Source organism: Thamnophis elegans, chromosome 1 (assembly GCF_009769535.1).
Source record: "Thamnophis elegans isolate rThaEle1 chromosome 1, rThaEle1.pri, whole genome shotgun sequence".
NCBI lineage: Eukaryota > Metazoa > Chordata > Lepidosauria > Squamata > Colubridae > Thamnophis > Thamnophis elegans.
In genome coordinates this window covers 4,546,931-4,562,452 of record NC_045541.1, presented here as the reverse complement: position 1 = coordinate 4,562,452, position 15,522 = coordinate 4,546,931, and the positions used below count along the sequence as shown (strand labels likewise).

General features: G+C 39.7%; 1 protein-coding gene across 1 annotated transcript in view; it reads left to right on the top strand.

Moving 5' to 3' along the window:
* The window catches only part of ADAM23 (ADAM metallopeptidase domain 23), a 75,946-nt gene that overhangs the window by 34,567 nt on the left and 25,857 nt on the right, over positions 1-15,522 (top strand). The window contains exons 6-11 of the mRNA XM_032234246.1: positions 3,367-3,430; positions 6,782-6,854; positions 8,890-8,957; positions 9,961-10,026; positions 11,538-11,609; positions 13,849-14,015. Of these exons, the coding sequence (XP_032090137.1) occupies positions 3,367-3,430; positions 6,782-6,854; positions 8,890-8,957; positions 9,961-10,026; positions 11,538-11,609; positions 13,849-14,015 (510 nt within the window). The remainder of the gene's footprint in view (positions 1-3,366; positions 3,431-6,781; positions 6,855-8,889; positions 8,958-9,960; positions 10,027-11,537; positions 11,610-13,848; positions 14,016-15,522) is intronic.

Sequence of the window (15,522 nt, the reverse complement as noted above, 5' to 3'; positions counted from 1 at the left end):
GGAAAATAAAAGAGATATGAAAGAAGACTGCTTGGGCATCCTCTGGGGACGGTGATGTCACCGGCTAATCCCTTCAAACCAGAAATCTCTTGTTCAATGCTTCCTACCAAGTGTTCGAAGAAACTTAGCAATGGCAAGAGTTATGCTGGCCTCCTTATCTGCTAGTAAATATTACATAATAAAATTCTTCAATCTATCCCAGAAATGAAGAACTGTTAGGAGCGCTTTGCTTATATTTCAATAGAAAATTACTGTGTAAAGGTATTTCAGTTTGTGTTTCAGTGTTATCCTCTTTACAGGGACAGAGGCTTCCGCATATGGAATTTCCCCTCCGGCTCTGCTGATAATATAATACAATATAATAGTGTAAATGCACACCAGAATTTACTGTTCTTAAATTGGTCTAGGTACAATGCTGCTTTGAGGTGTGCATTGCTATGGCCCAATTATACCCCAAGTGAGAGTTTCCTATATTCTGCTTCTAATGCTACAGCAAGGATTTTTTGGCTTAAGAGCCCATGGTCTGTTCTTGTCAGTGCATGAATATCTCCTTTGAAAACCCCAAAATAAACCTTTAACCAATTTGCTTATTTCCATCATTTCATGTTTTCTGATTGGACATTTTAGATATTTGTTTTTTTCCCCCCAAGGCAACTCATAGTAAATAAAAAAACCCTAAGCCAGTGTTTCTCAACCTTGGCAACTTGAAGATGTCTGGACTTCAACTCCCAGAATTCCCCAGCCAGCGAATGCTGGCTGAGGAATTCTGGGAGTTGAAGTCCAGACATCTTCAAGTTGCCAAGGTTGAGAAACACTGGCCTAGATGCTGCCTTGGTGGGAATTGGACTGAGAGGCCAGCTCTAGATCACCAGAAAGGATGCGAATGCTGGCTGGGGAATTCTGGGAGTTGAAGTCCAGACATCTTCAAGTTGCCAAGGTTGAGAAACACTGGCCTAGATGCTGCCTTGGTGGGAATTGGACTGAGAGGCCAGCTCTAGATCACCAGAAAGGATGCGAATGCTGGCTGGGGAATTCTGGGAGTTGAAGTCCAGACATCTTCAAGTTGCCAAGGTTGAGAAACACTGGCCTAGATGCTGCCTTGGTGGGAATTGGACTGAGAGGCCAGCTCTAGATCACCAGAAAGGATGCGAATGCTGGCTGGGGAATTCTGGGAGTTGAAGTCCAGACATCTTCAAGTTGCCAAGGTTGAGAAACACTGCGCTAAGCAGTCTCTGCTGTCAAGATTTTTGTTAACACACAAAAAAAGAGACAAGACATAGAAAAGGCGAATAGAGCTAAAAGTTAGAGTGAGAACTGGAACCGAATGGAAAGTAATAGATATAATTTTAATCCAAGCCAAGATGTTCTTCCTTTAGTAGTATTTATTCTTATTTGAGCACCAATTGATATCTCTTCTTTCTTCATTGATGGATGGCTGATTAGTCCCTATCTGTCCACCAAAGCCTCTTCATGGATTACTGCTTTATCATGGCGAAGGGGCTTGCGTAGCTCAATTACCTGCGAGACCACCTACTCCCACCAGTAGCCTCCCACCCTCCAGTGCAATCCCACAGAGTTGGCCTCCTCAGGGTGCCGTCGGCCAGATAGTGTCGGCTAGTGACCCCCAGGGGGAGACCCTTCTCTGTGGGAGCCCCTTCCCTCTGGAATGAGCTGCCCCCGGAGCTTCGTATAATAGCAATAGCAGTTAGACTTATATACTGCTTCATAGGGCATTCAGCCCTCTCTAAGCGGTTTACAGAGTCAGCATATCGCCCCCCCACAGTCTGGGTCCTCATTTCACCCACCTCGGAAGGATGGAAGGCTGAGTCAACCCTGAGCCGGTGAGATTAGAACTGCTGAACTGCAGATAACAGTCAGCTGAAGTGGCCTGCAGTACTGCACCCTAACCACTGCGCCACCTCGGCTCTTCAATAATCCCCGACCTCCGGTCCTTCCGACGCGCCCTAAAAAGTTGGTTTTTCCAGCAAGCCAGCCTGGCCTGAACAAAACAAATCAAATTATTGATTACTGCTAATTTTAATTTGAATTCTTTTTTAAAAAATGTGTCATTGTCAATTTTAATTGGGTTTGGGATATCCTATTTAATCTCTTTTTAACTTTTGTATTATGTGTTTCTTTTAATGTTGTACGCTGCCCTGAGTCCTTGGGAGAAGGGCGGCATATAAATCAAATAAACCTAAACCTAAACCTAAACCTAATTAATCTATGAGCTATGCCATGCAGGGTCACCCAAGATGGACAGGTCATAGCAGAGGTCCACTGGAGAAGGAAATGGTAACCCACTCCAGTGGACAGTACAAAAAGGCCTGGAGGAACGTTGGCCATGGGGTCAGTGATGGGTCAGACACGAGTTCGCAACTAACAACAACAAATCTACCAAAGGCCCAGTCCTCCTGCCCCTATTCTTGAGTTCCTTAACAAGCGTCAAAAGGAACTGATGTGCAGGAAATGGGAAAACAAATTCCCTTCTTCGGCCTTCTTCTTTGGCCAGATTAATTTCCTTCATACCCTGTTGCTCTTTTTCTGAAGAAGATGACAAGAAGAGCCGAGGTGGCGCAGTGGTTAGGGTGCAGTACTGCAGGCCACTTCAGCTGACTGCAATTATCTGCACCTCAGCGGTTCTAATCTCACCGGCTCAAGGTTGACTCAGCCTTCCATCCTTCCGAGGTGGGTGAAATGAGGACCCAGACTGTGGGGGCGATATGCTGACTCTGTAAACCGCTTAGAGAGGGCTGAAAGCCCTATGAAGCGGTATAGAAGTCTAACTGCTATTGCTATTACTATTGCTAACTGCAATATTCATTCATCCCCAACCAGTTGATGTTTTTGTAATAGATAGAACACAAAGGATTTCATAGATCAAAGAGACCCCATGATGTGTTCAGGAACACAGCAAGCAGGTTGAGTCTACTTACAAATTCAGATTTATAGATAGGCCATGTCATAATTTCAAGTTAGCACACAAACAAGTAAATTTGTAAATAGGCTATTTGACGTATTGAACTCCTCTCTCATTATAAGTCTAGGACTATGTGTGGATTTGATTTAAAAATGGTGCTTTGGAGCATACAATGGTTGGACCCTGGGTTGCATTCATTCCCCCCCCCCCCAATTGTTTCATGTGTTTTTTGGGGGGGACTGTTTGAAAAAATGCACAACCAAATTGGCATTCATGAGTCTCTCATGCACACGTTCAAAGATGCTTTATCGTTCTCCTTGTCATGATGTTTGTGTTTTGTGTGGAATACATGAATACGTAATGTGGAAATGTGTGGGAATTCCTACAAATATATACTCCCATTTAGCTAATATTGAAGTATTTAAACTGTGTTTCTCATATTTTAGTGGCATGTTTGAAGACAACACTTATGTCTACCTGATAGAACCTTTGGAGTTAACTCACAGCACGGTATGTGAATACTGACCCACCGAGATCTTGCGTTGATTTGTTGTAAAAGATGCAAATCCTAACCAATATGAATTAAATAAGACATTATTATTTAATCTGTAATATCATCTATAACGCTGAATTTGAATGAATATTTTATTCGTTTTTTTCTACCCCGTGTTTGATATATTTTGTAATTTTTTAGAAACATAACTGTAGCGGAATAGGTTATTTAAACGAGGTTAACCTGAATGTTAAATACACTCACAGCACTTCTATAACATTCAGCTAAGCTCAGTGCCACGTAAAGCGTTTGGGTTGTAGAAAATGAAATCTAAGGACAAACCAGTAAAGCTACGTAAATTTTATTATATTTATTTTATCGATTATTATGGCCACCCAACTCTGGGTAGTTAATATTTTGAAAAGCAAAAGCAAAAATAACCAACAGGAATAAAAGGAGGAGCCGAGGTGGCGCAGTGGTTAGGGTGCAGTACTGCAGGCCACTTCAGCTGACTGTTATCTGCAGTTCAGCGGTTCTAATCTCACCGGCTCAAGGTTGACTCAGCCTTCCATCCTTCCGAGGTGGGTGAAATGAGGACCCAGACTGTGGGGGCGATATGCTGACTCTGTAAACTGCTTAGAGAGGGCTGAAAGCCCCATGAAGCGGTATATAAGTCTAACTGCTATTGCTATTGCTAAAAGAAAAAGAAAAAAGAAAAAGGGTAGAACTGAGGCCAAATCAGAGTCATATTCACATTCATAAATCATGGCAAGGCAGGATGATCCAATGCACAGCCTTTGGGAAGAGCCAGGTTTTCAAACAGCCACCAAGGTCACACCATGTGCATCTTGGGAGGGATGTTATACTGTTCCAAAGAGCAAGCAGAGAAGGCACATCTTGTGGGTTTCCCCAGGTGACATTGGGGGGACCTGAAGCATGCCCACTCTTTCAGGGACAGAAAGAAGAAAAGAAGATAAGCAGCTCACAAATAAAGCCATAACAAGGGAATGGATTACGTAAACTAATATATTTAACTAGTTTATTTGTGTATATGTTTTATGGTTCAGTTGAATAAGGCATTTCTGTGAGGGTTTTTTTTTGGAGGGAGGGGTTTAATAGCAGTAGCAATAGCAGTTAGACTTATATACTGCTTCATAGGGCTTTCAGCCCTCTCTAAGCGGTTTACAGAGTCAGCATATTGCCCCCAACAACAATCCAGGTCCTCATTTCACCCACCTCGGAAGGATGGAAGGCTGAGTCAACCCTGAGCCGGTGAGATTTGAACAGCCGAACTGCAGAACTGCAGTCAGCTGAAGTAGCCTGCACTGCTGCATTTAACCACTGCGCCACCTCGGCTCATGGGCCATGAAATGAAATGAAAATGGCTTCTTTTAAGCTTACACATTAAAAATAAAATTGAGCTTATTCAATTAATTGTCTATTTTGGTTTAATGTTCACCAAATAATTGATATATTAGTTATTAATTATTCACTCTGAAGTGAAGAGGCTGTTCATTGGCAATTTTGATGGGACTCTTTCTGGAGATGCACCTAGATGTTTCTTTCTTTTTCTCCATCTGGGAAACTAATTTCCTAGTTTTTGCTTGAGATAATTCAGATAAAATTGCAGAACTGTTGGGCTTTTCTGCCACAGTAAATAATCTTGACCTCTTCCTCCTACACTTCTTTCTAGAGATGTTTTCTAGTTCCAAAAATAACAGCAGATGCTAAAAATAACACTGCTTTTAAGTGCATCAAGTTAAGCTTTCACTATGATTTTCTTTAGTTATAAGAATATAGAAGCTTTTTCACTAATGGAGGTTTTTCCCATGGGAGTAGATACATGACAGAGGCAGATTTTTTTCTCTCTCATCAGTTATTTTGTCATGTTGGTAGCCTATGGATTATTACAGGATGCTATGCCTATCTTTCTAGAAGACAGAAGAATAAAGACATAAAGAAGATTGCAGCAAAAACTTCCTAATAAAAGAGTGTTTAAATACTTTTGATGGCAACGGATAGCATACATTGATAAGGGGTTAGGGAGTTATCATTATAAATCTAAATATATGGGACTAGAACAACTGTAGGAAAGAGGTACAACCTTGCTTTATAGAATTCCAAAAGTTCTCAGGGGTTTTCCTTCATTATAGGTATTTGTTTGCTACTGAGTGCTAATAGATTGAGTTGAGTTGAGTTTATTATATTTCTATGCCGCCCTATTCCCCGAAGGGACTCAGGGCGGCTCACAACCAAGTCAGGGGGGAGGGGGTACAAATAAGAAAAAAGAACGCGAACAAAACAATACCACAATTTAAACACTCAACAACCATACCATTTGAGGGGGGGGGACAAAACTCATTAGCCCCAGGCCTGTCGGAATAGCCAGGTTTTAAGGGCTTTGCGGAAGGCCTGGAGGGTGGTGAGGGTCTGAATCTCCACGGGGAGCTCGTTCCAAAGGGCCGGAGCAGCCACAGAGAAGGCCCTCCTCCGGGTGGTCGCCAGTTGACACTGGCCGGCGGATGGAATTCGGAGGAGGCCTAATCTGTGGGATCTAATCGGTCTGTTGGAGGTAATTGGCAGTAGGCGGTCTCTCAAGTACCCAGGTCCAATACCATGAAGATTGTTAGAGATAAGGAGTGTTTCATTAGTTGAACTATATAACATCACAAACGCACTGATGAGGTTATCAAGTTCAGGTAATGAAACGTCTTCAAGAGAACCACCAAGCTCAGAGGCTCAAGGATCCCTCGTTTCAATCCTGAGCGACAAATATTCTCATGTATTGATCGTTAGAGAATTAAATATGGAAAACCAAGTTTAAGGCATGGAATTATAGTTTTAAGTTCCAATTGGAATTGACTAAGATTATCCTTTTATATATTTGTAAAATAACACCAGGAGAAGCATTAGAAGACTGGGGACCCCTAAAAAAAAAAGAAACTCAGTATAAAATATGGTCAGGGTCCATCCAAATAATAGCTAACCAGTAGGAGAGGGAGTTCAGTCCAGTTTCATTCTTGGTGAACATTCGAAGAGAAATATTCCACAGTTCAATTTTTAATCATTCAAAAATACCATTTCAGGTTTTCTACATATACATGCTAAATTCTCTAGCCCATATTATATACATAAAGATATTAAATTGAACACACACACACACCTCACCCATTATGGATAAACCAAGAATTTTAGGTTCCAAAATACATCCCCGAAACTGAGCTCAGCTTATCCATTATATGTTATCCATCTGTCTCTGTCTACCCTCCATCTATTTATCTGTCTGTTTGTCCATCTAGATGACAATATCATGCTTGAATTTTTTGTCACCAATACAATATTCTATTCGTTTTATTTTTCTTCTTCAGAGCAGTGCAGGCAGACCACATGTTGTCCGGAGAACGTTTGGATCAAATGCCTTCAGTCAGTTGGAAGATCTTGGTATGACGTGACTGTACTTTAATAAGATTTGTTACTACAACTCAGTGTTTCTCAACCTTGGCTAACTTGAAGTCCGGTGGACTTCAAGCTGGCCAAGGTTGAGAAACACTGCTATAACTATATAAACTCTGTAAATCTTTAAATAATTTAAATGGCGCTTCTACCAGAGGGATGGTTAGTATAGTTAACAGAAATTTAGATAGTAGCATGTCATGATATAACAGAAACATTCTCAGTTTCCATGTGGAATTAGATAATCAGTGTCGTTACTGTTGCTAACAGCCATTTTTCTAGATACACAATTCTTTGTGACAAGCTTATAGTTAGACTAATATAGTTGTTAGAAAGCTCTTTACCCCACTATATCATTGAAATTGTGTGCCCAACTTATACCATGATATGATATCGAAGATTAACTGTCTGAGTGAGTTGTCCTCTATACCAGGGGTAGTTTGAGGTTTGAGGTTTGAGGTTTATTGGGATTTATATGCCGCCCTTTTCCCTGAGGGGACTCAGGGCGGCTTACAACCACAGGGGAGGGGGGTGCAAGGTCAAAAACAAACAATATGTGCACAAAGAAAAGATAATAAAAACACAACTTTCATTCAGCAATCAAACACTCGGGCGGGTAATTGGAAGCCTATCCCCAGGCCTGCTGGGAGAGCCAGATCTTGAGGGCTGCGCGGAAGGTCTGGATAGTGGTGAGGGTACGGATCTCCATGGGGAGCTCGTTCCACAGGGTCGGGGCAGCAACAGAAAAGGCTCTCCTCCTTGTAGTCGCCAGTCGACATTGACTGGCAGATGGAATTCGGAGGAGGCCAATCTTTTTATACCTACCACCCACTTTTGTATCTCTGTTAGTAGTAAAATTTTCTAACCGCCCACCGGTTCCACAGTAATGGTGATTTATAAAGTAGGGAAGTAACTTTACTTTATAAAATTTATAAAGCAGAGTTACAGCAAACCCCCCACCGGCCGGCCGCCATGAAAGCAGGAACGCCCACAAGTGGGCAGTAGGGACCAGGCTGACTACCACTGCTCCATCCAATGAAATACAATGAACAAACTCCACATATATCAAACTGAGACTTAAAATCTTTTCACTGAAGAACAGTAAGGAGCTGGTTCATAATTGAGACTGACATCATTTTTTTCTGTAAGAGTGGATTGCAAAACACTATAAACAGCACCTTTTCCAAATAATAACATAACTTAGTAAGGTACCATATATATAAAACTGGCTGTATATTTTCCTTTGGTAATGCCAGCTGTTCAATTGCTCCCATATTTTGGAGCAACTATGATTTGCATACAACTTTCACAGTAATTCCTATGTTTACAATGAAATTATTTTTACAAGAAAGGAAATTGGTAACTTATCAACCCATAATCATCATTGTAAGAGCTGAGGTGGTGCAGTGGTTAGGGTGCAGTACTGCAGGCCACTTCAGCTGACTGCTATCTGCAGTTCGGCGGTTCAAATCTCACCGGCTCAAGGTTGACTCAGCCTTCCATCCTTCCGAGGTGGGTAAAATGAGGACCCAGACTGTGGGGGGCGATATGCGGACTCTGTAAACCGCTTAGAGAGGGCTGAAAGCCCTATGAAGCGGTATAGAAGTCTAACTGCTATTGCTATTGCTATCATATTACATGTTGCTGGTAACTGCTTTCACTGGAATATGCAGGACATTTGAAATGAGAAGTGTTTTAAATTTGTTTTTTTTCCTAGAAGGCTGATTATATGCAGAACAAATACTGTCAGAAGTCATCAGAGATAGGATTGACACTGTGAATAATTTGAATAATAGTTTATCATTCCATCATTATCAACTCAAATCATTTGGAGGCGAACTTTCATTTTGGTGACTGAATGCTAAACTGGGTTTAAAGTAGCTTGATATGTTGGCTAAAATTAGTAGTTTTTAAAAAAAGAAACGTTTTACCAATATAAGGGGAAAGGGAAAATATGTCTCATTAGATAAAGGTACAGATGCTATATGATTAAAATAGAAATTTCTTTGCTATCAATCTCTAGATACCGATTCCACATCTGATTGGTCCTTCCTGTCTGAATTGCAGTGGCTGAGAAGGAGGAGAAGGGCTGTGAGTGTTACGGACATCAGTAATACTGCATCAAATCAAAAGATCTCTTTGCTTTTAAAAGACATGGAAAAAGATGTGAAAATGTAGTACTGTGTTAGCCCTCAGCCTTCCCGCTGAAGTGATTTGTACTGCAGGAGATCATTTATTTCACCTCACATTTTTTTTCATTTCTAACAGCAAATTGGTGAAACTGACATAAATATAAATAACTGAACAAACAGCAAGATACATAGGTAGGTAGGTAGTAGGTAAGTAGATGAAATTACCTCGGTTACTCAACTGAGTAAAAAAGAAATCCTCTTAATGTTTATGGCAGTATTTAATCATATACACTTTTATAGGGGCAAAGAATATCTGTAGGAAAGATGGGAGGTGGGAAGTACCATGAATTAGGTTGGAGAATGTAGACTGCTACAAGAGATAATTACATGCTTATGAAAACTCCTTTTAAAGATTAAACAGTATTAATTTTATTGTCACATAAATTTTATATGTAGTCATCTACACTTAATTATTTTAAAGATTGAGGATAAATGTAATATGTGATTGAAATAGTTGAGCTAACTAATAAAATGCTGCTGTTTATGTGACGTGGATTTAAATGCCAACAAAACATAAACCTTTTTGAAGAAAATTAATATTTAGAAACAATGATCCCACCCAACAACATGGCAGGGCTGATTTTAACCCCTCATCTGAAGCAGCGGCAAACCTTTTAAAATATATTTTTTACAATTAAAACAAAAGAAATTGTAGGAAAAAACTCCCCTCAAACTATACCTGTGGCTAGAAAAATGGACTTTTGTATCCACAAAGAATCTCCTTTCTTTTCATTTTGAAGAAGACTGGAAAAAATTGAGTTAGATATCCTCCAGTTAAATTAATACAATATAATTTGCTCTTAGGCTTTGGTAAAACAGATTTAAGAACACAATGTGAGTTATCACGACAAACAGTAGAGCAACCTATTCTTTTTTTAAGCTATCCTTTTTATAATTTGCAGGCAGTGCGTGGCATCTTTGAAGAAATGAAATACTTGGAGCTCATGATTGTTAATGATTATAAAATGGTAAGTTGAGTCTATTAGTTATTTCTCTTCTTTTTCATAAAAGTTGATTGTGAAAAATGCATACATACTTAATGGTGATATAGATAATTATACTTTTGAATAAAGAATTAAGGAATGTGCAACAGGAAATTCTTGGAATAAGACTACATTATGGGTATCAAAACAGCCAGGCTTGTATTACTTGATGCCTCCACATCCGGTGTTATTTCCAGAAGCACATCTAGTTGATTCATTTTGGTCCATTTATTTGTCTTTCTCAAGGCTTAGTTCAACATTGCATCTGTCATGCAATTAAAATTATGTGAGGGGGCCAGAAAGACCACAGTCATCTCCTTTGCCTTCTCTATCCTATCCTACATGACCTGTCCATATCTCTGAGGGTTTCAAGAACTCAAAATGAGTATACTCTTCATGCAAGGGCCAGCCCTACTGATAATCAGGGTGATACCTCATGGGAAACCAATGCATATAGCAGAGATTCCCTGTCTTAATAGCTACTTCTCAAATGTCTCAAAATGCTGATATTAAGGCAGTGCTGAGTTGAGGTAATCTAAGATATGAATCAGGAAGTGCCTGATTACATTTTGTTTGCCAATTATTGTAGGCAAGAAACCTCATTTTCAGCCTCAGATTTCCATCTGCAATAGGGTAATAATAATATTGATTGAAAAATTCTGTCAGGATTGTTGCAATGTATTTCTATGAGGTCAAAAACTTGATGATATTTCTATATGATGTTGGAAATTGATCATGTTTGCTTATAATCTGAGAGAGTTCAATGTTTGGAGAGATCTGTTCTGGACTTTTTTTCACCCTATTGTCCAAAGATTAATAAAGTATATTTCCAGATAAGGAACTATTCTTTTCATTTGTTGTGTTCCAATGATTTTGCCTAGATTGTTTAGATCAGAGGTGTCAAACTCACAGGCTGGATGCATCACACACTGACCACGCCCACCCCCATTTTAGCAAGGGGGGGGGGAAAGTTGTGATGAAATGTCATATGACGAGGTGTTATTACAAGTTTGATACCCCTGGTTTAGATAGTCAAGGAGTCAAGACTTACCCAAAGGCACTATATATAAATAAGCTGATAATAAGTAATTAATGTTAACAGGCTTCATTTATAAGAAAAGTTTATTTATTTTTGTGAATAAAACTTTAATAGAAACTTTCTGCTCGCTACCCAGATATCTCGTTTTCTTTCTCTGATTGCAAATTTAAGACAACTAAGTACAGTCTTCTTCACCGAACATTTTGTACTTGAAATAAAAAAAATGCATCGAGTTATGTGCCACAGAAGGCTAGCAATCAATCATTTGAATTATAAGGGAAAGTTATTGCAAATCCATGCTTTATGCTATTTTTTGTGTAATTGACCTTTATCAATACAATGCAAAAATGTTCAAAGAGAAATATTAGTGGGGTTGCTTCCCTTTTTGGGCTTTGCCAGGAAGCAAGAAGTATAATCAATGTTTCGATTGGATTATGACTTAACATTTTTCTTCTAGTTCAAAAAACATCGGTCATCCCATAGTAATACGAATAACTTTGCAAAATCGGTGGTAAATCTCGTGGACGCTGTAAGTATTGCCATAGTCAATAAAATTAATAGTACTGTATTCAATTCAGTAGGGAATGATAAACTGAAAAGGCAACCATTTGTCCCATAATTCTTTTTATATTAAGAAAAAAAACTGATTTACATCAATAGCAGACTTGCATGTCTAAATCCCAATTTTTATATTACCCCAAAGAAATACCAAAGTTTGTAGAACTACAAAAGAATATTTGAAAAGAATCCTTACTGTAGTATATCAAGGGGGGTGGGGGGGAGAGAAATGGTATTTTAAGTCATGATGTCACCATGCAATGGACATAAATTGCACAATTTGTATCATTTGTGTGATGTCTTGGCATGTGCCAAGACATCACACAAATGATACAAATTGTGCAATTTATTTGTACATATATGTATGATGTAACCACGGCTTCAACAAGATGTCTGTGCTACCATCCACACATACGTACTAAAACAAAACGAACTCTTGATCCTAGAAAGAAACATTCGGTGTCTTCTGAGAATGCAGAGAAAAGAAATCCTTAATTTTCTTTGGGGATTTACAGAAGGTATTCTTTTTTGGGGGCGAGGTTATAGAATCACAGTTTCCTGTAATACTATCCTGTGTAGCACTTTGGACTTGAAAGCTGCCAGTGCTAAAAATGAATAAATCAATCTTTGAAATAGAAAAGACAGAATGCCAAGAAGGGACCCTATCAATGAACTCTTTGAAAAACTGCCTTACAATGCAGGCAGCTATAGATGCCACTTCCACACAAGCGTTCTTTTTAGACCTTGATAAATGCAGTGTATTAAATAAGCTGTCTCACAATGCTGGGTGTTCTGTCCCCCCTTCTCCGCTCGTTAACAGACGATAGGCAGACAAACTTAAAAGGAACTCACTTTATCAGTTCTCGGCTCAGACTGGCTGCGAGCGCAAAAATAAACATAAATAAAGTCTCTTGACAAGATAACAGAATGCAAAACAAAACTCTTACAAAGCAATGCACTTCTCCAAGTGTCTTCTTGAATCAGGGTTACAGAAAGCAAATCACTTCTCCAAGTGTATCTCAAATAAACCACGATCGATGATCAATGAATGTTGAACGAACCAAGGAACGTTGACTCCTGCAACCAGGGCATGGCACCATCCGTCCTTTTATCCCCAGAAGATGCCCCTAACGAGCCCCAGCTGCATAGTTAATCTTGCATCCCGAAAAGACTCACAGAAGACTGCTGCTGAGTCACAACAGCTGGGTATTTTTCTTCCAGTGTAACAAACACTTCAGTTTGATTTTTTGTGCAGATAAAGACTATCTAGGTAAAAAAAAAAAAAGAATTATTTTGTGCCTGTCCATTCTAGTCCTATTATGAAATGAGCCCGACAGAACGAAGATAGGGACAATTCTTTGAAAAAAAATGAGACCAAGGGTTATTTGTTTAAATAGAAAATGTGTCTGTGATGTTACCTTGTTTTACGAAATACACAACTGGATCACAGGACATACCTACCTAATGAAGATTATGATTGCTAGAAATGTGGTTTGAGGAATGAGTGATTTTGTTGAAAAGATATTCATGAAATCAAGCAGAAAAAGTTCTGAGCTTCCAGTTAAAGTTGTTTGCTGTAACAACAAATTGTTGTTGTTCTGCTCACTTCAGGCACCCAGGTTCAGAATTATTCAATTTGAAGTGTATGTTCTTATAACCGAGAGCTGAGGTGGCTCAGTGGTTAAATGCAGCACTGCAGGCCACTTCAGCTGACTGCAGTTCTGCAGTTCGGCTGTTCAAATCTCACTGGCTCAGGGTTGACTCAGCCTTCCATCCTTCCGAGGTGGGTAAAATGAGGAGCCGGATTGTTGTTGGGGGCAATATGCTGACTCTGTAAACCGCTTAGAGAGGGCTGAAAGCCCTACGAAGCGGTATATAAGTCTAACTGCTATTGCTATTGCTATAATTAAAACACAAACAAAATCTCACAAGCATGAGGCCTGTCCATTCTCAACTGTTTTTATGATTCCCTGCCAGAAACTATATAGCAAATATTACATACTCGTGCACTGATAATTATGCAGCCTTTTGTAGTATTGACATTACTGTAAATTTAATGGAGCATTGATTATTAGGGAAGTATAATATCTAATTATATTCCGATGTTTCTCTCCTACTTTACCCTGTTTGTCTTTCCACTGATTGATTGGCTAACTGTGCATGTTTGACCCAGTCTTCCACTCCTGTGCTTGTGGTGTCTCTCCCCACAGATTTACAAGGAGCAACTAAACACCAGAGTTGTTTTAGTTGCTGTCGAAACCTGGTCAGACAGAGATCGTATCCATGTTCACCAGGACCCCCGGAAGATGCTTCATGAGTTTTCCCGATATCGGCAGAACTTCATCAAGCAACGTGCTGATGCTGTTCATCTCCTCTCGTATGTAAAAAGAGGAGAGGTGGTCTGGTCCACTTTTCTTCTTCAGAGACTTAAGGATTAGGATTAGGATTACTTTATTTATATGCCGCCCTTTTCCCTGGGGGGACTCAGGGCGGCTCACAATCCAAGGCGGAGGGGAGTACAAGACAAAAATACAAACATAAAACAGTACATCGTTAAAAAAAACGCAACAGTCATACTATTCGGGTGGGGTTGAAATCTTAGCCCCAGGCTTGTCGGGACAGCCAGGTTTTAAGGGCTACGCGGAAGGTCTGGAGGGTGGTGAGGATACGAATCTCCACGGGGAGTTCGTTCCATAGGGTCGGAGCAGCCACCGAGAAGGCTCTCCTCCGGGTAGTTGCCAGTCGACATTGACCGGCTGATGGAATTCGGAGGAGGCCTAATCTATGGGATCTTATTGGCCTAGTGAAGGTAATTGGCAGTAGGCGGTCTCTCAAGTATCCAGATCCAATACCATGAAGGGCTTTGTAGGTGACAACAAGCACCTTGATCTATAGTCATTTCATCCCCAGGTGTTATTAAATACAGCATCTCTTTTTTTAATTGAAAATTTAAAAAAAAACCTTTTACAAATGTTTACTTCCCTCCCCCTCCCCTCCCCACCCAAACCCCACCCTTCCCAACCTTTCCTCCCCCGACTTCTCAGAACCAATACAGGGTATAAATCTTTAACAAAGATATTCTAAATCAGTGTTTCTCAACCTTGGCAACTTGAAGATGTCCGGACTTCAACTCCCAGAATACCCCAGCCAGCGAATGCTGGCTGGGGAATTCTGGGAGTTGAAGTCTGGACATCTTCAAGTTGCCAAGGTTGGGAAACACTGTTCTAAAGTAAACTTAAAAGTAAAAAATTAATATCCTCTATCATTTGAGCTTTAACTCCTCTTTGCTAGGCTAACTCTAAACAGATTATGTCATTCCTTGTTGTCTCGGTCATAAGCTATCTGGAATCTCTTAGTCCCATATTTATTTTGAGTATAGTCTATCCATCTTCTCCACTCCAATTTATATCTCTCATTGGAATGGTCCTCGAGATATGCTGATATTTTAGCCATCTCTGCTAAATTTGTTACTTTTAATGTCCATTCTTGAATAGTAGGCAAATCTTCCTTTTTCCAGTATGGCGCCACCAATAGTCTTGCTGCAGTTATTAAATGCAAAATCAGGTTAGTCTCTATAACTGTACAACCAGTAATTATACCTAACAAAAATAACCGAGGGGTTAAAAAATACAGCATCTCTTGAATCGCCCAATGAATTATGAGGATTCGTCAAAATACTTTTAGAGCCACTTTGTCTTTGAGATATTATGTCAGACTTTTGGGTTTCAAATCTAGAGCTTAATTGATCAGAATATTTTCCTGATTGTTTTGTGAGTTGATTAATTGTACCCAAAATTAAAACTGCTGTTCACAGAGTCCAAGAATTATTTCTATAATAGTACAGGGATATATATCTTACTCATAAAAATGTTATCTCAGTTAGA